The sequence below is a fragment of the Oenanthe melanoleuca genome, chromosome 23 (assembly GCF_029582105.1).
Source record: "Oenanthe melanoleuca isolate GR-GAL-2019-014 chromosome 23, OMel1.0, whole genome shotgun sequence".
Taxonomy (NCBI): Eukaryota; Metazoa; Chordata; class Aves; order Passeriformes; family Muscicapidae; genus Oenanthe; species Oenanthe melanoleuca.
This window is the reverse complement of record NC_079356.1, coordinates 3,233,586-3,256,859: the sequence shown is the minus strand read 5'-3', so window position 1 is coordinate 3,256,859 and position 23,274 is coordinate 3,233,586. Positions and strand designations below refer to the sequence as shown.

Below are 23,274 nucleotides of genomic sequence, written 5' to 3'. Positions count from 1 at the left end.
GCCGGGCGGCGGCGGCGCGTGCGCGCGGCGTGAGGGGCGTGAGGCGGCTGCGGCACCGGCCCCGGCCCTGCCCGGCCCCGGCCCCCGGCACGGCCCTGCCCCGGCCCCCGGCTCGAAGCGGCGCCCGCGTGGATGGGATGGAAGCGGGACCCTCGGGAGCAGGTACCGCGGGCGGGGATGGGGGGATCGGAGCGCTGCGCGCCGGGAAGCGCCGAGAGGGCGACGGGGGGCGAAAGGGATGAGGCCGGTGGAACGGGGGGCGGGTGTGCGGCGGGGGCCGGGGGGCCTGTACCGGGTGGGGAGCGGGGAGCGCGGCGGAGCGGTGTGCAGAGGGGAGCGCGGCGGGTGGTGATGGATGTGGCGGCGGCGCGGGATGTGCGGGGGCGATGCCGGGGATCGGGGAGTGTCGGAGGCGCTCGGGGGTCTGAGCACCGGGGATGCGGCGGGGGCCGCCGGGTGCCCCGACAGCAGCAGCGGCGCGGCCGCAGGGGAAGGGGCGGCGGAGGGACCCGCAGAAACCTCGCAGGAGGGTGCACAGGGCCGGGGTCACGTCCAGCCGCAGGTCCCCACAGCGCGGAGCGAGCCCTGCTTAAGGGGCCTGTTCTGCACAAAGCAGCAGGAGCATCCCCCCCCATCTCCCCATCCTTTCCCAGCTCCCATTCCATTCCCCCTACCTCCCACCCCCATCCATCCCCCCGGCTGCCATTCCACCCCCGCTCAGCTTCCATTTTATCCCCCCCAGCTCCCATTTCATCCCCCAGTTCCCCATCCATCCCGGTTCCCCGAGCTCAGGGAGCTGGGCGCAGGCTGGAGCTGGCGCGGGGCCGGCGGCGCCGTGTGCCGTGACAGCGCGGAGCGTCTCCTCTGCCCGTGCCAGGGCATGCGCGGAGCCGGGGCCGAGCGTGGCCCCGCGGCGCCGGGCTCCAGAGCCGCCCTGCACCCCCGTGTCCCCTGCCCCGGCGGGGGACGGGAGCAGCTGCCAGTGCCCTTCGTGCCGGGCAGCCCCGCGGGGGTTTGGAGACCTGTTCCTGTCGCATCGGCTGCCGGTCGCTCCGGTGCCTGGCCTGAGCATCACCAACCTGCGCTGCTGAGCCGCAGAAGGATTTTGGTGCCTAAAATAAGGCAGAACGAGGGATGGGGGGATGGAGACGCGGGTCGCTGCCTTGCTGAAGCACGGGGCGATGGGGATGGGGAGCTGCTGCCCTTCCGAGGGACAGGGCAATGGGATCGGCAGTCACTGCCCTGCCACCTCTCTTGTGCTGGTGGGTTTTTCACTCACCATAACATGTCAGCCTGGTGAGATTTTGACATAAACCTGTGTTTGTAAACTTCAGTCCTTTCTTACAATATTTACTTTAAGTGTGGCACAGAAATCTCCCAGTGTCTGCGTTACCTTCTCGCTGCTGGTGCTTTGTGTTTGGGCTGATTTATGGCCTCTGGAAGCCGTGATTTGGCGGCACCGCTGGCTTTGCCGGCGCCTTGGGGCGATAGCAGCGCTGCTGCCTCAGGGCCACACAGATAACTGCTGCCGGCCACCCTCCTGCCACAGCCTGAAATGATGCTCTTAAAGTGGTTTAAAAGAATCTCATGTGTTGGGATGGGGATGCACTAGGTGGACAGGTTTGGGTTTCAGTCCCTGGGCCTGTGAGGGCTACACTGGGAGCAGGGCTCTGCTGCTGCATCCCTGGGAGTTTTCTCTTCTGTCCCCAAATTTAGCTGGGGGATATCTCCTCCCATCCAGGTTCATCCCTTGGGCAGGGGACTCATGAACCCCATGTCATCAGAGCTGCTGTGAATCCTGCCCTGCTGTGGCACCTATTTGCTTGTGCTAGACCCTGGGTATGGGCTGAGCCTTGCATGTGAGCTCTGATGATGCTGTGGCTTATCAGGGCAATAAAGCAGAAACTGGCATGTGCCTGGATATGCCCAACATGGAGATGCCTGGAAAGGCAGTGGGAAAACCCAGAACATTGACCCACAGACAGCACTCAGGGAGGCACACACATGCAGTGGTTTTAAAAACTAAACTTATTTTCCCACAACTTTTAGTTTTCTTTATCCCTTGCAAACTTCCTAAAGGCTGTTAATCTCAACTGTTGTCTTCCTGTGCTGAACCTTGCAAAAGCCCCAAAGCTGCTCCGTCTGTTGGGGCTCTTTATCTTCAGGAAACACGAAATTGCGTATGCCTGGTTCTGGGACGGGATTAGACCGAGAAACAAAGCCAGGAGAAGCACCTTGCCTGGAGACACAGCACGGATGGTTTATCTCTAAACACTCTTTGCAGCCTCTCCGTAAACCCTGGGAAGAACAAAACACAGACAAGTTATAAGATGGCAGACGCGAGGAGGAAGCCAAATCAGGCAGAGAAGCTGCTCCTTGGGCAGGGTGATCCACACAGAGCCACGGGCAGGTTCAACCACGGCTCCGGTAGCCAGTGGCACTGCGGGGCCGCGGTGGGACACAGACAGGAGCCGGCGTCGCTTTTGTCCTGTCCCTCCGGCACTGGGGGCCGCCTTTGTCTGCGACTCCTGGCTCTGAGCGTCCCTGGCTGCTGCCTGGGCAGTGCCGGAGCAGCGGGAGACCGAGCGGGGCTGGGCAGGAGGTATCAGACTCCGCCCGGCCCAGCTGCCATTAGCGGGGACCCCGGGGTCACTGTGCAGTCACACAGCCTGGACGTACCACCCGCTGTGCTCAGCAGGGGTGCCAGTCCTTCTCAAGCCCCATCAGAGGGATGGAAAAGAGAGCTGCTGGACAGCTGAGGCCAGGTCGGCAGGACCCTCACAGGTCGGCTCATGATTGAGCTGTGTCTGCACTGCCGGCATCACCACACCACTGGCATCACCACGCTGCTCTCCAGAGCCTGTGTGGGGAGTGATGGTGTTGGCACTGCTCTTGCTGCTGTTCCTTGGGCTCTGTCACAGTTTCCGCAGCTTCACACTCTTGCTCGGCTCAGCCTGTGGGACTGCATGTCCCAGGGTGCAGGGACACCCATTCAGCCAGGCAGGTTTATAGCTTGCACTTTAGGGTATAATCCGTGATTTCCAGGTGGGAAGCACAATGTCCTTTGCAATGCTTAGTGTGAGGATACAAAGGACTCAGCAGCTTTCAGATGTCAGTCCTGTGGTAAAACAGTTTAGAGCCCTTTTTGGCTCATCTTTTGTGTGCAGCCACTCCAGGGCAGGAGCAGAGCTTGGGTACCTCAGCCTTGCCCGCAGCAGCCAGGCTCTGGTGCGTAGGTTTAATGCTGAACTCCCATGGCTGCAGACAGTCCCTGTCCTGTGTGTGCATCACCTGCTGAAACTCAGTTTGGTGTTTAACCAAAAAGCACCCACAGCTGCGTGACCCTGGCAGTGCTCAGGTCACTCGGGAAGGAACCCGCGGCGATGTCTGGTTTGGCAGAGCTGAGATGAGGCTTTTTGAAGCCTGGGCTGCGTGAAATGGCTTTGGTCACTGCTTGGAGCCAGTGGTTTTGAAGGTGTCGAACTCGGAGATGGGAAATGCTGATTGCTCACCCTCCCCAGCGGCTGCCTTTTCCACTGGCGCTGCCCCTTGCTTTGCTCCCAGACAGGGATTTCACTTCCCGGGAGTGTTGTAGGGTGGTTTAGGATGGGAGATGTCTCAGGGTGAGGATGGACCATGTTGCGTGTCGGGTGGCATTTGTTGTGCCGCGTCTGCACCTCTCTGATTGCCGGCTGTATTTTGGCGGGTGGGTGTGCGGAGAGGGGGCCGGCGTGGACCCGCCGCCGCCGCCGCAATAAAACTCGCTTTTGTCTGGGCCCCGTTCCCGCGGCCCCTCGGCTGAATACGGCGCTGGAGAGGATTTCAATGACATGGTAATTTCATGCCGTCCCACCGGCGGCTTCGCCCGGCGCAGGCAGCTGTTGGGCAGCGGGTCGTGTTCCCCAGCTGTTACAATAAATAACAGAAACAAAGCGTATTCCAGCGCTAATTACCTCAAACTTGCTTTCACTTCGGTGGCTCTGCCCTCGCCGCCGTCTCTGCCCGTGGTACCCGGCACAGGGGCGTCGATGCTCCGCCGCCGGCGCGTCCCCAGGGCACGGCTTTGTGTGCGAAAGTCTGTGATTCCTCCCGGGCCGCGGAATTTCTAATGGCAGCGGATTTCATCCCGCTCACTGGCCGCATTGTGCTGCAGGAACAACACTCGCCCTGCAGCCCCCGGCCCCGGCGCCCGCATTTACATGACAAAGTGGGAGCCTGTGCAGCTTTGCCATGGAGAGTCGAGGTATGCAGGAGCCAACTCCCGCCATCAGGAGCCCCCCTGTGTGCTGGAGCCCCGTATTTCCATGCACTCTGGGTAGCTTTTTAACGAGGCTGTTTCTTGCTGGCTCCTTTTCTGCTTCCCTGAGCCGGCTTCAGGTATGTGGTGCCTGGGGATGACAGTCGAGCTGTCCAGGATTCCCTGGCAGTATCCTCTGAGGCAGGAGAAGGGTGGCTTTCACTGAGGCAAATCATGGAGGGACCCTGAGTGCTCCAGGGCAGGAATGTGGCATGTGAAAGGATGAGCCGTGCCTGCATGCTCACCAAAGGGTTTTGGGGTCTCTCCCACCTGGGCAGAAGCAGCCAAGGCTGGGTGAAATCCTGGCTCACGTGCTGGAGGTGCTGCCTGGGCTGCTGCTTTGGCTTGTCACATTCAGGGACCTTGTGTTGTGGTCACCAAAATAAAACTCTGTGAGTCAGCCCAGGGGCGAGCTTGCCTGTCCTCAATGCTGGTCATGATCCTGCCCTGCTCTTTGCAGAGCATCTCCTGTGCCATCAGGTGCTACTCCCTCTGTCCGCTTTGCCTGTTTATCTTATCCCACGTTTGTGGTGTCTTGTGTGTCCCATCAGAATTCTGAGCCAACTTTTGTGTTGCTGGAGGCTGGCTCCTTCCTTCACCTGTGATTCATGCACCTAATTCCAGGGTGTTACATTCATGAAGCATCTGGGGATCCTCTGGCAGACGGGTTTGCATGGTAAAGCCTTACTTTTGGAGAGACTGCCAAGTGTGGGATTGGTGTGGGATGAATTGGCACCTCTGCAACTCCTTCCAGTCCCTAACTGGCTTCAGTTCCTCTTGGGCACACAGGTGCCTCTGAGCAGCTGTCAAGCTGTGGCCACTGCCCTGTGTTCCCTGCATCTGCAGTGTTACCATGGGCATATGGAGTTATGTGCAGTCCTGCTCATACACGGCTGCCAGGATTGTCTGGGGGGTGGTGAGATGATCCAGAGGAGGAGAAGCTGTGGGTGCTGGCCTTGACATGGCTGCAGGAAAGGCAGAAAGCAGAGAGCTGCTGTCCCCTGAGAGACCTTGCAGGTGGGCAGTATGGTTCCTCACTCAAACTCAGGGACTGGAGGCTCCAGCAGCACTGGCAAATACCTCTTTGCTTGTGAGCCATGATTTAAAAATGCATCAGCTCGCAGCCAGGGAGCTGGCCACTGCCAAGAAATGTTAATCATGTGGAGACATGACTTACACAGGGAGCAGCTCATCTGAAAATCAGTTCCTTCAAACAAGCTGCTTCCGAAGTGCAGCACAGATGTTTTTTGAGGGTGACTGGCAGTCACTCTGTCCTGGGGCAGCTTTAGGTGCCTGCAGGGTCTGCGCCCTGCAGTGGACTCAGGGATCCCCACCTTGCTCCAAGTTCTGTGCTGCCTTGTCTGAGAGGGTGCTGGGGCCAGGTGAGCCCAAGCTTGGGACTGCTGGCAGATTTTTGATCTCTTGAGCTCCTGTTGCAGGGCAGAAGCAGGAGCAGAGGTTGGCTTTGGAGAATTAACTTTTGCAATTCAGCCCCTGGACACTCAAAAGAGTTTTCCCATCCCCTTGATGTCCTACATCACTGGGGGGCCTTCCATGGGCAGGAAAGTCTTGCAAAGTTTGGGTGCAAAAGCAAAAGGCAAATTTGAAGTTTAGTTTGCTGCTCTGCTGTTTTTCTGCTTCTGATATTTTTAGCCTGGAATGGAAATCTGGATTTAAAAAGAAAGTGGATGGGAGAAAGGGGTGCTAAAAGCGCCATGTGTTCAGGATCTTGAATTGGAGCTGGGTTGCTGTCTGTGGGCTGACATGGACAGTTGGCCGTGCAGATGGAGCGCTCTGAATACCCCCACACTCGATCCCTGCACCAGCCCTGCTGGCTCAGACCTCACCATGTTTGAGGAACAAATAGAAGGTGCAGACTGGGAGGAGTGGAGATGGGCAAAGTGGGAATGGGGCAGGAAGGGCAGAGCTCGCCTCAGAGAGCAGCAGAGTGGAATAATTCCTTGGCAATATTTTAAGATACAGATAAGATTTTTTAGAATCCCTTTGGATTTTAGTCCGAGGCTGCTGTTGATTTAGAAATGCAGCTCAGTCCTGTAGCCATGTGCTGGTGCCATTCTGCATCTTCTGAACTTCATAAGTGAGTCTGTGTAACGGGAATTGTAGAAAACTGGTATTTCCCTCTTTACAGGTCCTCACACTGCTTCAAGTGGGGATTTGGGACTGGTTTGGATTTTGTTTTGCTTTGTTTTGTTTTGTTTTTTTTGCAAAACCCAGCAGTTCAACAATTGTGTAGTGCAGATGGAATAATACGTTTCCTGTTTCTTGTGGCATCCTCCCTCCAGCAGTGAGTTGGAATTTGCTGGGGAGCGGAGGGGAAATGCACGTGTTTGTATGTCCCTGCTGACAGAGTATCCAGGGAATTGCATCCCCTTGGAAAGGGGCACTATGACAGTGGAGCTGGTGCTGCTCTCCCATAGCAGGTGGCAGTGCTGGACCCTGTGCCAAGGAGGTTGGTGGAGCTGCTGTGCCCTGGCACTGCCCTTCAACAGCTCGGCTGGCACCAGCGCTCCCCAGATGGTGCCCAGGGAAGCTGCTTCCTGGTGTGCTGCTCTGAATTCTGCCACTGCCACCTCCTGCCAGGAGGAGGGGTAGTGGGAGACCTTCCAGTTCAGGATGTGGTGATGGAGAGTGCTCTGACTCTGTGAGATCTGTCTATCCCTGGCAGCCCTCCTGACCTGTGCTGTCTCCCACAGCTGCAGGCGCATACCTGCCCCCCTTGCAGCAGGTGTTTCAAGCGCCGCGTCGGCCTGGGATAGGAACTGTCGGGAAGCCCATCAAGCTCCTGGCCAACTACTTTGAAGTGGACATTCCCAAAATCGATGTGTATCATTATGAAGTGGATATCAAACCTGATAAATGTCCACGCAGAGTCAACAGGTAAGGCAAGTATTAGAGGTTTGGCACTTGTTCCTTGCTTCCAGTTTTCTAGTGGAGGCTCTATAAGTGCCTGTCTCTGTCTTTGCAGTAGAAGTCATTATGACCATTATGGCAGGGGGCACAGCAGTGTGTGGGGTGATGGCACTGCATGATGCCCACAGGTGGCTGGACCCCTCAGCCATGTTTGTGCAGCAGTGCTGCTTCCTGGCCTGGGAGCATCAGGGGTCCGGAGCCTCAGCACAGTCCCTGCTGCTCTGAAGCAGCTGTGCTATTTTGGCAGCAATCCCTGATTTAAAAATAGCAAGTGCAGACCTTGGGCCATCGTGTACTTTTCTTTGTTTTTCTTTTTGATGTGCTCTTCGCTGCCTGTCCCCCCCTGCCCTCGAAGCCTGGGGAGCTCTGTGCCCCGAGGGCCGGTGAGCAGATGCTGTGTGTGCATTCTGCAGCGAGTCACACTTTAGCAGAACCAGCCACTGTGCATTCTTCTGTGCCATGTGCACTCCTTCTTCCCCCCAGTGTCATGTACACTCCTTCTGCCAAAGGCAGTGTTCTGAGCTGTGGAACAAGGCACGTGGCTGCTTGTCCAGGGGCTTTCCTGCCTGAGGGGTCTCAGCTCTGCTCTCAGTTGCCTCAGGGAGGGAGGCTGGGGTGGACTGGACACGTTACAGAAGGTATCAGGCTATAAAGAAAGTGACAAAACAAACCTCTCCTTTCTCTCCTCCTGCCCCTCTATCTTGCCTGCTTAGGGAAGTCGTGGAGTACATGGTGCAGCACTTCAAACCACAGATCTTTGGTGACCGAAAACCAGTCTATGATGGGAAGAAGAACATCTACACTGTCACAGCCTTACCCATTGGAAATGAGCGGGTAAGAGGGGCCAGCAAACCCCACATGAGCACTGTGACCTCCCTTCTGCCTTGGGAAGACCAGCAGAAAATGACCCTGCCTCATCCCTGCAGGGATGCCATGGTCACTGTCCCTTCCCTCCTGCACCCAGGTTGACTTTGAGGTGACGATCCCAGGGGAAGGCAAGGACAGAATATTTAAGGTCTCTATCAAATGGATGGCCATTGTGAGCTGGCGCATGCTGCACGAGGCCCTGGTCAGCGGGCAGATCCCCGTCCCACTGGAGTCCGTCCAGGCGCTGGATGTTGCCATGAGGCATCTGGCTTCCATGAGGTACCTGCACTGAGGGACAGTGGGGCTATGCCAGGGAAGGGAGGGGACTGCTGCCCTTGGCAGGCTGCTGTGGCTGGGACTGGCCTTGACGGTCATTGGAGGAGGTAGCTGTGCCAGCCATGTCCTTGGTGCTCCTGCAAAAGAAACAGAGGGGGTGATGCAGCTGGCAGGATGAGTGCCAGCTCAGGGGTCTGGGGGTGCTGTGTGGGCCCAGTGTGTGCCATTGACATGGTTTGCCCTGGTTCACAGGTACACTCCTGTCGGCCGCTCCTTCTTCTCCCCACCTGAAGGCTACTACCATCCCCTGGGAGGGGGCAGGGAGGTCTGGTTCGGCTTCCACCAGTCAGTCCGGCCTGCCATGTGGAAGATGATGCTCAACATCGATGGTGATGATATTTCTCATGCTGGGGAGCTGCAGTGGGAGGGCTGGGTCTGTTTGGGAAGGCTGGTTGAGAGCAGAGACAAATTGTGGTGTCTGTCCCACAGTGTCGGCCACTGCCTTCTACAAAGCCCAGCCTGTCATCGAGTTCATGTGTGAGGTGCTGGACATCCGGAACATCGACGAGCAGCCCAAGCCCCTGACGGACTCGCAGCGAGTGCGTTTCACCAAGGAGATCAAAGGTAGAGCCCCCAGGGAGCTCTGGAACCTGTCCCCTGACTCTGGCTGTGGTTTGTGTCTGACCCAGCCCCTGCAGTGAGGTGGGGGTATGGGGGTTGCACATTTTAAATGTCTTCTGGGTCACCACTGCCTCCCTCATGCTGTTGTTGGGGTGTCTGCAAACAGGGAATTAGTCAAAGAAGCTGTTGGCAGTGCCGCGAGGAAGTTGGGCAAAGAGAAATTGCTCCCATCTTCACCATGACTGCTGTGTCTCCCTGTCTCACATCAGGTCTGAAGGTGGAGGTGACCCACTGTGGGCAGATGAAGAGGAAATACCGTGTGTGTAACGTTACCCGACGGCCAGCCAGCCACCAGACGTAAGGCGGGTGGGCAGATGCCCTTGGAAAAATCCGCGCTGTTCTCTTTGTTAACAGCTGCTGGTGTCATTAGAGCTGAACAGGAAGCTCCAGTCTTTGATGGCAAAAGGAGACATGTCTGGGGCTCTGCAGCCCTGTGCCATGTGTGGAGTGGGATGCAGGGAGATGGGAGTGCAGAGGATGCTGTGTCTGGCAGGCAGAGCGTGGCGGCGGGCGGGAGCTGACATGCCAGCAATTGTCCTAGTTTTTACCTCCGGGTTTGGTTTTCTTCATTCTTAAAATAGTCACTGCCAGAGCAGAGACTTTGTCAGGAGCTAACACAAGTGTCTGCCTTGGAATTTTTTGTGTATGCCTGGGAGCAGGCTGGGCCTGGCTACCCCTCAGTGTTTCCTGTGCACCAGCATCCTTGGGTCGCAGCCTTGGGGGCTTGGCAAGTGCAGCAGGAATGTGGCACATTGCTGATGTAGTCAGCCTGGCTCTCCTGTCATTTTGGTTCTCTACAGAGTATCAGGTCAATTCTGAATTTTCATGGAGTTCTTTGTGGAACTGGGAGCAGCTGGTGCTGGCTGAGGATGGGTATTGCACTCCAGCTGCAAGTGTTGTGGCACCTCTCAGCCCTGCAGCCAGGAAGTTTGATTCTTTTTCCCCGTTTTTGAAGTGAAATGTTCCCCTCCTGCCTCCCTCTGTCCACCCTGCAACTGCTGTCCTGTACCTGGAGAAGCCAGTTAGCCTTTTCCTGGAGCTCAGTTCAGCTCCCAGGGAGGACACCAGGCACAGAAGCCCTCCTGAGTGGCAGTGTGCTGTATTTTTGTGCCCAGCCATGGCATGTGTGGCACGTCCTGCAATAAACATTTGCCCTGATTAACTGGATTAGTGAGGGAGAGCTTTATTTAGGCACCTCAGTCCCACACTGGGGTAAGAGTATTCCTGACTCCATTTCTGAAAATATCACTGTTGTGCTTTTTATTTTGTAGTATGGCAGCTCAGGGTGGGAGCCTGGCAGCTCCCTCTTCCCAGCCACAGTACATAGTATCTGAGGTCTGGAAGTGTCTGTTCTGAGTAGGTGCATCCCTCATGTCCTGCCTCTGCCAGGTTCCCTCTGCAGCTGGAGAGTGGTCAGACAGTGGAGTGCACAGTGGCTCAGTACTTCAAGCAGAAATACAACCTGCAGTTGAAATACCCTCACCTGCCCTGTCTCCAGGTTGGCCAGGAACAAAAACACACGTACCTTCCCTTGGAGGTGAGTGTTGGCACCTACTCAGCTGTGGTCCTCATGTGTCTTACCTGTTTCCAACACATGGCTGCTGTCTGTCCCCTCCCTGTGCAGGTGTGTAACATTGTGGCAGGTCAGCGATGCATCAAGAAGCTCACGGACAATCAAACATCAACCATGATAAAAGCAACAGCCAGGTCTGCCCCGGACAGGCAGGAGGAAATCAGTCGCCTGGTACGTGACACAAGTCCCTGGGGGGGCTGAGAAGGTGTTGGTGAGGTTAATGGTGGGGTTTTATCCCCCTCTTCCCACTGAATCCCTGTGCAGAGGTGCCTGTGTGTATGCAATGGATGCTGGCACAGGGGAGCCTGGCTCAAAGACCTTGCAAATGCCCATGCAACAAATTCAGGCTCTTGCACTGATGGAACCTGACCCAAAGGGAGCTGGAACTAGAGATGGGAAACAGATTAGAGGCACGCCCCTGGCTGTGGGTGTACATGGGGCTGCAGCCAGGAACATCGTCTGTGCCTGTCCACTGGTTAACAGGGCTGTTGTTCCCCAAACGTGTACATCTAGGCTTTGGAAGCCAGGGATACTTAGGTATTCCCTCTGGGAATCTTGGTAAGTTCTTGCCAAGAGAGAAACCTTCTGAACCTTCCTGTTGAAATCTTAAATCTCAGCAGCAGGCTGTGCTGTTAGTTGCATTGTGTGTTTCAAAATCAGGTCCCCATGGGTCAGTTGCAGGAGAGGATTTGGGCCTCAGTGTTGATCTGCTCGCCCTCCCCTGTCAGAGCTGCCCTGTGGAGAGCAGGTCTTCAGGTGCCCACGTCTCCTGGCCAGCTGCAGCTGCCTGGAATGCAGCAGTTGGTCTTACTCCCTCCCATGGCCCTTCCTTCCCTCTGCAGATGAAGAATGCCAGCTACAATCTGGATCCATACATTCAGGAGTTTGGGATCAAGGTGAAGGATGACATGACGGAGGTGACAGGGCGGGTCCTGCCAGCTCCCATCCTGCAGTATGGAGGCCGGGTAAGTGGGGCAGCCTGGGCTGGGCTGCACTCTGCAGGGAGATGCTGTCAACACCTGGAAACATCGTTTCTGAGCAAAATTTGTGTTATTTTCATGTTAGAACTGGAATGTTTTATCAGAGTGCCTTGGCTTTGGGTTTTTTTTGAGTTTTTCACAGTCAAACTGGTTCTGAAAGTAGTAGCCAAGAGTCATTGGTGATGAGATGAAGAGGAGAGGGATGCTCAGCATAGGGCAGCTTGGGTGAATTTTGTGTCACGGCTGAAGAGCTGAGGCTGTGGATTGCTCATTGCCAGGGAGTCATCTCCAGCTCCAGCACTGGGACAGGAGCTCAGCCCCAGCCCAGGCAGGGCTGTGGGGCTGCGGGGCCGGGCAGGCTGCTCTGACCCTCTGTTTGCCTTGCAGAACCGGGCCATTGCAACTCCCAACCAGGGCGTGTGGGACATGCGAGGGAAGCAGTTCTACAACGGCATTGAGATCAAAGTCTGGGCCATTGCCTGCTTTGCCCCGCAGAAGCAGTGTCGAGAGGAGGTGCTGAAGTAAGGAAAGGGGCAGCCCATGTGGGTGGGGGAAGCCAGAGGGGCCCGTGGCTCCAGAGGCTGTCACACTGCTGCTTGCAGCCAGGGGATGCATGTCCAGCATTGCCAGTGCTGGAGCTGCAGGGAGCTCCACTGCTTGTGGTACCAGTCTGATGTGGGGTGTCTAGTTCCTGTTGCTTCTGCTTTATCCAGAAAGCCAAACTGTTTGTCCCAGCTGCAAATTGTCCCTAAGCCATCACAAAGCTGCCAGGTTGGAATGAGTACTTGTGAGCTGTCAGTCAGTTCTCCTCGATCTACTCTTTGAATCAGGGAGCTGCAGTATTGGGAGAGGAAAGTGCCAGCTTTAAAGCTGTATTGAGCTCTTCTAGTCTGAATCTCCCCAGAGAGAAGGGGTTCTGAGGATTAAAAGTTTCCCCAATAATCTGAAATTATGTAATTCATATAGGAAGCATCCTAATTTACCATGGGTTATTACAGAGAAGTTCTGGGCTTTCTGAGAAGCTTTGGTAGTTTAGAGAATATGTTTTTGTAGCAAAGTGATGCAGAGCAGGAACAGTTTATTTGATTTAGGAAAATGGTCACTTTGGTTTTGGATTCTTCTGGGGTCTCAGGTTTCTCCTGACTGAGAGTGGATGCATCAAGGTGAGCACTTTGTGTGTCTTCTCTGGGTGTTTGGCATGGTCAGTGTTTGAGGTTTGGAAGAGCTCAGAGTGTCCGTGTCTGCAGCACCTGGGTGCAGGTGGGAGTGACATCACACTCCTCCCGTGATCCCTTTGCAGCAGAGCTATGAGCCCTGTGTTCCCTTTGGCTCTCACCGAATCAAACCAGTCCCTGGCATTCAAAAAATCCAGAGTGTGGCTGAGTTGTGGTAAGTGCAGGCTGGCATCAGCTTTGCAGTCACCTGGAAATCAGCTGTTGCAGGCAGCAGATTTGTTCCCCACTGCTCCAGCTTCCTAAGGGAGAGGGGCTCATCTCCATGGCATTAGAAGGAGTCAGTATGTGGGTGAGAGGGCACTGAGAGCAGACAGTTCAGCCCTGACATGTGTTGGTCTTGTGTTTCCTGTGCCATGCATGTGCTGGATGCCATAGAGGCCCAACAGGAGATGTGATGGCCCTGTCTCTGTCCAGTGCTGCAGCACTTGGCTGTGGGGCTCCATGCATGCAGGAGGGCTCAGGGCTCACAGCTCCTCCTCCCGGCACAGGAACTTCACAGACCAGCTGCGCAAGATCTCCAAGGACGCCGGGATGCCCATCCAGGGCCAGCCCTGCTTCTGCAAGTATGCCCAGGGTGCAGACAGCGTGGAGCCCATGTTCCGACACCTCAAGAACACCTATTCAGGGCTGCAGCTCATCATTGTCATCCTGCCAGGGAAGACACCTGTGTACGGTGCGTCTGGGGCGACACAGAGGGAAGAGCTTTGGGCTGGCTCAGGAGGGCTGGCTCCTGCAGGGCTCTCCTCATTCCCAAGGGTGCTGCTGGAAGTGGTGCAGGGCTGGTTGCTTGTGTGCTCACCTGCTTCCTCTGCCCACAGCTGAAGTGAAGCGTGTTGGGGACACTCTCCTGGGAATGGCCACACAGTGCGTCCAGGTCAAGAATGTGGTGAAAACCTCCCCACAGACCCTTTCTAACCTCTGCCTCAAGATCAACGTCAAGCTTGGCGGGATCAACAACATCCTTGTGCCTCACCAGCGGTTCGTACGGCCAGTGCCTCTCATAGTTTTTGGGTTGTACCCCAAGTCCCTTGTGCTGCCTGCCTGTCTTTGCATGGAGGAGGCCTTCATAGATAGCTCTTTGGAATGGGGGCTTGTAACTTGTTTCTCCTTGTTGATAATGAGCTGTTGATGTGTCCAGGCCACCGTTGGAGGTCAGGATATAGCCTTGATATCACCTGCTCATCTCCATTGGGTTGTACATCACCCTGAGATGGCCCCAAAGGCTGACTGCTTGTTTTCTCTTCTCTCTTCTCCCACCAGCTCTGCCGTCTTTCAGCAGCCGGTGATTTTCCTCGGCGCTGATGTCACTCACCCGCCAGCAGGAGATGGGAAGAAACCCTCCATAACAGCTGTAAGTTCACAGCTTGGTGCCCCAAAACCCTGCAGAATGCAGGAGCTGGAATGGGACTCACGTGTCCATGTGTTACTGCTGTCTCCATGATGACATTTTTCAGGGTGGGCCCTTACTGTGTCTTTATCCCAGTCCTGGGAAGTTGTGTCCTGATCCCTTTCTGCCTCTCCGTGCAGGGAAGCTGCACTTTTTGGGAGCCACAGGGAGACTGGCAGCTGCCACCAGATGGGGCTCGTGATGTGCTGGCCCCGAGCGTGGCCCTGAGAGTGCTGGCAGCTTGATGCTGCATGGAGTCATCCTGGGGCATCCCTGTGCAGCTGCAGCCCTTCAGGAACCTTGCCCCTCTGGAGAGCTGGGGTTTGGGACATGCGGGAAACTGGGCTGTGACTGGGCTTCTGAGCCCTTTGTGGAGGAGGATTTGCCTTCTCAAATTAATGAGCATCTCTGGAGCGAAGTGCTGCTTGGTGGCAGGGGGCCAGGGAGGCCAGGGACAGCTTGTGCCCTCCTTTGGGCTGGGAGACACTGCTCTGTGCTCATTGCCATGCGGGATAAGCACGTCAGCATTTTCCTATTAAGTTCTTAACTTTCCAGTTAAGAACTTACACAGCTCAGGTTTTCCTTGGCATGCAAATGCATCTTTGGAGGAGTGTTTTTTTCTTAATTAGAAGGGGTTGGGAAAGGCTTTGGGCTGTTTGCTGTGGGTGTGGGTGTGACAGAACAGTCTGTTTCCTGGCGGCAGAGCTTCCCCTCTGAAAATATATTTTGTGGTTTGTGCAGGACCACTGGGGCTTTTTTCTTAATTTTTGTGAAAGCTTTTTGGAAGCTGCAGGGGAGGAGAAGGGTAGAGCCTTTGGAACAACTTGACCATGTCCTTGGTGTGTTGCTGATTGGACAATAGCAGTGGGTCTGTTGCTGAAACTAAAGGAAAGGTTTCTATTGTACACATTGGCTCCAGTGGGGGAGCCCCAACCCTAGAGCTCTGTTTTCAAAGCAAAAGTGAAAGTGTTGGGGAGGGCAGGAGCAGCAGATTCACACTGCTGAGGGTATGTAGTCTGTGATGCTTCCCCTCTGTTCGGGGGACGCGGGGCACAAGGTGCAGTCACTGCTGAAGGAGAGGGGGAGTGAGGCAGCTGGATGTCTGTTCCCCAGCATGGGCCAGCATGATTAAGCTGTGTCACAGCCAAGTCCAGCTGCCCCTGACCTGTTGCTCTGACGTGTCTGAGGTCTGCCTGCACTGCAGTGGGAACTCCCTGCTCAATGGCTGCCAAGCAGTGACTCCGACCCACCATGCCCTTGTGGCTGTCTGGGGCAGCCCCTGGCGTCTTGGGCAGCCCCACTCCCTCTCACTGCCAGGCAGGAGAAGGGAAGCAAGAGCAGAGCAGCAGCAGTCCCCCACAGCCACAGCATTCAGTAGCACAACCAAAGTTGTCTCACTGGAAATTCCCACAAATGCTTAAAAGGGCATGGCAGAATGTGACATCAGGATGTGGTCCTGACCAGGGATATCCCTGTTGGGCACTGATTGCCTGTACAGTATTTGCTGTCCCATCTGATCTGTGAGTTCAGGTGCTCTGCCCACTCTGTGCTTGTGGGAAGCAGGTGGAGGCTGGGACTGTCCCACATCCCCTCTGCCCTTGCTGGTGTAAGCCAGGGCCCTGGCCTGTCTGTCGCTGCAGGTTGTGGGCAGCATGGACGCCCACCCCAGCCGGTACTGTGCCACGGTGCGCGTGCAGCGGCCTCGCCAGGAGATCATCGAGGACTTGTCCTACATGGTGAGGGAGCTCCTCATCCAGTTCTACAAATCCACACGCTTCAAACCCACCAGGATCATCTTCTACCGCGATGGTGTTCCTGAGGGGCAGCTCCCACAGGTGAGGCACCCTCAGATCCCATTGGCCAGCAGGGCTGCACCAGCCGTGAGGTTGCTTAGGGGTGCCCAGAGACAGCTGGGTGCTGGTGTGTCGCCTCATTCTGTGTGCCCTTGTCTCTCCAGATCCTTCACTATGAGCTCCTGGCAATCCGAGACGCCTGCATCAAACTGGAAAAGGATTACCAGCCTGGCATCACCTACATCGTTGTCCAGAAGAGGCATCACACCCGTCTCTTCTGTGCAGACAAGAACGAGAGGGTGAGTGCTGCAGGCTGCCAGGGCTGGAGGCAGCTGATTCATCCCTGTCTGATGGAAGAGCCAGCCCTGGCTTTGCTGAGGGGAGATCTCAACACTGACAGGGAGAGCTTGTTCTGAATGAAACGTGCTGCTCAGTGGACTCTACAGACACATGGACTAGTCTGCTTCTCAAACCCTAGCCAGCTGTTTGCTGTTATTATGAGTTACTGGGTGCTGATGATCCTGGTGATTCTTGAAATAGCCTCTGTCAGCTTGAAAACATCTGTTGTTTTGGTGATAGCTGGAGTTGCTGACGTGACAGGCTGAATAACCCCTTGCTTGCTTGCAGCGTGTTTGTGTGTGCTCTGCAGTAACATTGATTGCTGTCGCTGTTCCTAGATTTCCTCTGAATTTAATGGTCAGATTGAGTCTAACCAGACTGCTCCACATGAGCAGGAAGATTTAATCTTGGAAACTAAGGACAGTTTTTAATCATGATGTAAAAGCCCCAGTATCTTGTGGCATGGACTCCAGCACATGCTCTACAGAGATCCACGGTGTTTTGCTCACTTAGTCCTCATCTCTGTAGTAGGATGGGCCCCTACCCAGCCCTCACCCTGCTGCTCTTTCCCATGCTATGTCTCCATGTCATGCCTGGCATTGAGGCCTGCAAAAAATGCTAGCAGGCCTATTTGGGCAGGAAGCAGAGTAGGATGAGCTGCTTCTGTCCCCCCTGAATAGGCACTTAGAGACTGTCTCTACATCTCAAACAGAGGGGGGGACCCTCCACCATGGTCTTGTGGCGGGGCAGCTGTGTTGAGGACAGTGCTCTTGGCAATTAGAAATAACCAAACTCTACAATGCTTGTATCTCTTTCTATTTCCTGCAGATTGGAAAGAGTGGGAACATCCCAGCAGGAACAACAGTGGATACCAACATCACCCACCCCTTTGAGTTTGACTTCTACCTGTGCAGTCATGCAGGCATTCAGGTACCATGCTCCAGGGCTGGCTCTTGGGATGCTGCTGGGTTTTTTGGCTGCTGTTACAGATTGTGCTCTCATGCATTTGTCCTGGCCCTGTCACAACCTCCCTTTAGCATCAGCAGTTGGTTTTGAGGATAGTTGGATCTGAGCTGCCACTACGGTGTTTGGCAAGCAGGTGCCGGGTCCGTGCTGCTGCTGCATTGTGTGGCACATACTCAGTTTCTCCCCTGGAGCCAAGGGTCTCCCTATGAGATTTTCCTCCTTTAGAGCAGGCAGTTCAGCAGCTTGTCAGCTGGTGTCTGAGCGTGCTGGGCTTGCCAGGGCACCTGGTTGCCAGCAGGGACCTGCTGTCTGGCCGTGGGCAGGAGAGCCAGGCCAGCCGTCCCTGCCTGCTCTGCAGCTGCCTGGCTGCAGGCAGCCAAGATTAGTCAGAAACCAGACTGGAAAAACTGCACTCATGTAATCTGCAGCTGCTTCTGGAAGGGAGGCTGCTTGGCTTCCCCTCCCCTGCACAGACAGTGGGACCTGGCCCAGCTCGGTGGGGATGCAGTGGGGGATGCAGGGGGCTGTCTGACACAGAGGGAACAGGCACCAGGCAGCAGCATTAGTACTGCTTTGCACCTCAGTGCCAAGGGCTTTCCTGCCTTGCTGCCGTGTAGGGTTCTCACAGCAGGGAAGCACAGGCATCCCTCCTGCCTAGGCTGGCTGAGGGATCATTTGGATCAGGGAGGGGCTGGTGGGGATGCGAGGCAGCTGCATCTGGTTGCAAGCAGCATCTCACTCCAGCCCCCTCTTCCCCAGGGCACGAGCCGGCCGTCCCACTACTACGTGCTGTGGGATGACAACCGGTTCACGGCGGACGAGCTGCAGATCCTCACGTACCAGCTGTGCCATACCTACGTGCGCTGCACCCGCTCCGTCTCCATCCCAGCCCCAGCCTATTATGCCAGGCTGGTGGCATTCCGGGCACGGTACCACCTTGTGGATAAGGAGCACGACAGGTGAGAGGCACAGCCTGTGGCCCTGGGAGGGCAGAGCCAGGGATGGGCAGGGGGCCAAAGTTCCTGCGTCCAAGAGTGCTGCAGCCTTTCCAGGGGAAGACCTGCATGTTGCTGCATGCTCTTAAGGCCCAGCACGGGGGGAACGGGGATAAAGGAGGGTTAAATCCTGTCCTAAGCTCATCCCAGGCTTGTGGGAGCATTCCTGTGGTGTCTGAGCATTTCCAGCTGCCTCAAGATGCTGGAATATTCAGTACAGGCACCGTCACCAGCATGCACAGCATCCCTGTGAACTGCAGTGAGGTGACTTCCTGTGCTGCCAGCACTCAGCTGATCTCCATCTCCAGGGGAGTTTCTCAGTGTTCCTGGGGGGAAAATACAAAATAATTACACAGTGATTTCCTTGATTTTCAGTGGCGAGGGCAGCCATATATCTGGACAGAGCAACGGCAGAGACCCCCAGGCCTTGGCGAAGGCTGTGCAGGTTCATCAGGACACTTTACGTACCATGTACTTTGCTTGAAAGCCTAACTTTTGTTACCTCACTCAAGAAAGCTTTCAGATTTGTAGGAGCCATACAAAAAAGGAAGCATTGGGACACCTTGGTTTTTTTTTTTCCAATGAGAAATCACTGCAGGGCAGGCAGTGTCGACTCCAGGCAGGAGACCAGCACCACGGGACAAAACGATCCAACACCTTTGTAGGATTGGAAGAGACTGATGATGATGATTATTTTTTTAATTTTTTCTGGCTTTGCAAAATTTTGACCTGACCAAACACATGAAGGCATTCAAGGGAAGGGATAAAACTCCCGGGAGGCAGAAGCAGGTTTTCATTTTTAAGATGCAATACTAGAGACTCCTGACTGTGAACTGGCGGCTTTGGTCCTCCGTTGCCCACCAGGCGCTGGTAGGTATTTTTTGTGGGGGTTGGGGGGAGGGGATTTTTAGAGCCTTAAAACAGAAGACTAGATTTATAAAACTAATATTTTAGATTATGAGATGCTTTAATGGGTTGAGAGGAAATAAGACAACCAACTAGTTTATAGGAGAATTGTAACACTAACAGTTCCCCGCCCCCGAGTACTTCCCCCCAGATAATGTAAGGCACCCTAGCACTTAGCTCAGAACTGAAAACTGTCTTCCTCGTGTTACAAGCTAGTCAGCTGCTGCCGCTCGAAGCAACAGTCACAGACTTTTCCATGGGTGAGTGCCTTACTATGATGCTGCAAAATTTCAATGTTTTTAATCTTGTAAGGAAACTAGTAATCTTGTCTTGATGGTGGTCCATATTTCCATCAGAAGGAGTTAATTTCTATGGTCCTCAGTTGCAGTTTGTGTCAGATCACGACCTCACAGTGGTTAAACCCCATTGAAAGATGTGCACTTTCATACAGGACATGTTTAATGGCTGCTGACCCATTTTTGTTTCCAATGTACTACTTGTTATTTAAAACTGTTTCTGACAAATGGGGGCATCTCCATCCCATGAGGACAGAAAGCGCTATCCATGTTTTTCTTTTTTTCCCCCCCTGAATTTTTATGATGGACACCGGGATTTTTTTACTAAACATTATTTTTATACGATACTGAGTCTGTTGCCAAAATCCACAAGTCATTAACATTCTCAGAGTTTACATCCCTGCACTTCCTGAGGCTGTGTGCTCACGCCACAGCTCTCCAACGTTTCTGTCCGATGAGTGCTGCCAACTGCAGCCTGTGCTGTGCCAGGTGCTCCACAGTGCCCATTGCCCATGTGCATTTGGCACGTGTCTGCCCAGGCCGGCTGCTTTCCCACCTGCCACACCCCCACCTCCAGCACCTCCAGGCTCTCACCCTCTCTGCTGCTAGGTTTTGCTGCTCTTTGTGTCATGGTATCACTGCTCTCATGTCCAGGGTTTTTATTCTGAAAGCACACCAGATTTTTCCTTAGAATGATCCCCTGTTGTTGTCATGGGGGAAACTCCTGATCTGTGTTTGTACTGGGAAAACAGCCTTTTTCCCCACAGGAACCTGGTCACTGCTTTTCAGACCCATTTTGCTGCAAAGTGACCGTACGCACGGTGGCGGGGCCGTGGTGGCAGCTCAGTACCAATATCATCCAAGCTCATTATCTGGGGTTTTTTCTATGAAAGTGTTCACGGCGCTTCCTTCAAGAGACAAACGAGGCGCACGCTCCTGCCACGCTCTGAGGGGAAGAGCTCTGGTATCATTTTCCTGCCGAACGCGTTTCCCAGGCGGCCCCACGCGAGCGCTGCCCCTGGCCCGCGTGCGGACAGAAGCACATCTCCACCTCTTTGGTTTGTACTTTCTGATGTTGAAACTTGCCTTGCCTTCACGAAAACCACACCGGTCATGTTGGCCCATTGAGCTGTCCTAATCCCGGGAATTCACTCTTCCCATTTTCTTTTGGGGCAACGTGTTTGTGAACAGTGACAACATCACTATGCTATGCAAACTAAGTGCTGAGCCCACTGATGTCACGTTTGGTGAAGATCCTACGTTTAGCACAGTCCTGTTTTCCTCAAGACCACAGTGTTTGGTTCATATCCTCCTTTGCACCTTGTGTCAACCTCCACTGCTGTATATCCTCAAGGTGATGGGGAGGAGACCAGGAACTACCTGTGGTCAGTAGGTAGGGAACTCTTAGGAAGGCTTTTAGAGCGTAGGGAACACATCAACACTAAGTGTCAACATGAGAAGCCTACATTCCTCTACACAAGTGCCTGCATAGTGACACCAATCAGCACCTCCATCTCATCCTCCGAACTCTGGCTTGTGTTCATTGAAAGCAAAACAATCTCAGAGGGGCTGTTCCTGCTCACCTGGTGTTAGAAAGCTCCTCATTAAGAATAAAATCGGGGTCAAGGTCAAGGTTCTCTCTGCAAATCAGTTTGTTCACCAGCATTACACCAGAATGCGCCTGGCTGCTGCTCTGCAGTGAGGGGCAAAGGTATTTTGGTTCCTCGTTTTTATTTTAGTGTTTTAGTTGGGTCTAGAATTCTGAAATGTCTTTTAGTAGCTGTGGCATAGCACATGCCATTTTTAACCATTTGAAAAGAGATAGTGTGGGCATTTACAGAAACAGCTTGTTGCTCTGTAACAATTTTTTTTAACCTTGAGACTTGAAATGTAAAATGGACCTTTAAGATTTGCACTCATTTGTAAGGTGGCTGTTCATAGAAAACTATGAATGAAGACTTGCTGATGTAGCACCTACTTTTAACAGCAATTTTAACTACACAAAAGCTTCACAGTTTCTGAAACTCTCAGCTGTTGACTTGCAGATCGTGTTCTGCCCTTATTTCACCCTCTGCGTTGGGTTTTCATGGTTTTGGATAAACAAAAAAGCCAAACTCAGTAGCTGCTGTGCCCTTTAAACCCTGTTTCCACTTTGAAGAAGTTTAGAGAGGTTGGAGTGACCCGCATGTTTTCTATACCGGACTATGCACCGTGCCCTCTCCGCGCTCTGGCATCGGCATTTCTCCCCCTCTCTTGTCCAAGATGCAAATGAGTAGCTGCATGTTGAGGTGCGTTTTGCTGCCTGTAGCAGATAGGTGTTACCCCAGGTACATATCAGGATCTGTAGTTAGCCACAAACCCCACATGGGCATCCCAATCAGCTCCAAGTCTCTGCCTTCTCCATGCGCACGAGTTCCAGCTGCGACTGGAAGTGTCGCCGAGTGCATGCAGTTCTGTGGGAAGAGGATTAGCTTTCATTTACCTGTTGAATGCTGTTGTTTCCTTTATATCTGAACGGAATGGGGTGGGAGGGCTGCTCTGCCCTCTCCCTGCAGCTTCCAGGGAAGTCGGGGTGTTCTGGGATTGCACACGATGTCTCAAACAGCCCAAGCATCCAGTGTTGCCTCGCAGAAGGTTTTCTTCTTGGAAAATTAGTGTGAAATAAAATAATATGATTGTTTCAGGAAGGGAAGCCAGACAGCAGGAGAGCAATAAACAAGTGAAATTCATATCTTGACTGAGTGATTTGCACTTCAATAGTTGTGAAAGAAAATTTCCAGGACTCCAGTGCTTTTGTGTTTGATTTCCAGCCCCTTTCGTACCTCCTTTCTATGAGCAAGTGTGGGACTGTACATAGGGTGTTTACAGGACGCTCCGTTTGGGTTGTTATTTTTCTTGTGGGTTTTTTTTGCTCTAGCTTGAACTCTGTATGGTCCATTTGTTAAATAGCCGTGAACAGTTGATGTACAGTACTTACTAAACAAGCAGCAGCACAAAACTTATTTTATTAAGAAAATATGGCTTATATTTTAAAGGTTGAATATCAATTTTTTTTTTTGTATGTGTGGAATTAAGACTGGTGAAGAGTAACAAAATCCTTGGATTAGGCCAAAAGAAAATACTGTAAGATTCTAACCACCTCTTTATTAAAGAAAGCAGTATGATTAAAGAGCTCCAGAACATTGTATTTATATTGGATTTGATTTAATTGCCTTTGTGGATTTTTTTTTGCCTTGGTCCTGATTTTTGCTTGCAACTTCGACTTTGCAGTCCCAAGTGTCTGTTACCCTGTAACTGTTGGCAGAAGACCTAAATAAAAGCAATGTGAATATGTCGGGGTGACACTCCTGAGTCACATCTCGTGGGAAGGGGACATGCACATCCCAGCCATTCCCTTGGGAAAGGCTGGGGGACAAACAGGGAAATGGTGACTGGAGCTGAACTGCATCAGACACTGCAGAGGATCCAACACCCCTCACTGTCCAGATCTCAGTTCAATGAGAGAAGCACTTAAGCAAACAAATATGTGCTTAAAACTTCTGGGAATACAGATACAATTCCACTTTTTATTAAAATGTCACCTGAGAACTGACTGATTTCAGGCTCCTGGCTTATTAGGTAACAGAAATGTACATCAAAATATGCTGTTCCTCCAGCCTCACTGAGTGCTTCAGGGGCTCATGGCTCTGAGGTGCTTTAAGGACAGATTTCAGACTCCTTTTGGGTTGAGGTTAAACTTGATCCTCTGGGTT

General features: G+C 53.7%; 1 protein-coding gene across 1 annotated transcript; it reads left to right on the top strand.

Moving 5' to 3' along the window:
- Positions 1 to 43: 43 nt before the first annotated feature.
- Positions 44 to 22,853, top strand: LOC130262118 (protein argonaute-1). The gene is made up of 19 exons (XM_056508921.1): positions 44 to 162; positions 7,012 to 7,195; positions 7,942 to 8,062; positions 8,193 to 8,374; positions 8,624 to 8,760; positions 8,861 to 8,995; positions 9,262 to 9,349; positions 10,442 to 10,589; positions 10,677 to 10,796; positions 11,468 to 11,590; positions 11,993 to 12,126; positions 13,329 to 13,513; positions 13,659 to 13,818; positions 14,101 to 14,191; positions 15,868 to 16,062; positions 16,185 to 16,319; positions 17,188 to 17,289; positions 18,085 to 18,284; positions 18,696 to 22,853. Exons 1-19 carry the CDS (start codon positions 138 to 140, stop codon positions 18,802 to 18,804), a joined length of 2,574 nt encoding a protein of 857 aa, XP_056364896.1. The 5' UTR covers positions 44 to 137; the 3' UTR covers positions 18,805 to 22,853.
- The last annotated feature ends 421 nt before the right edge of the window (positions 22,854 to 23,274 follow it).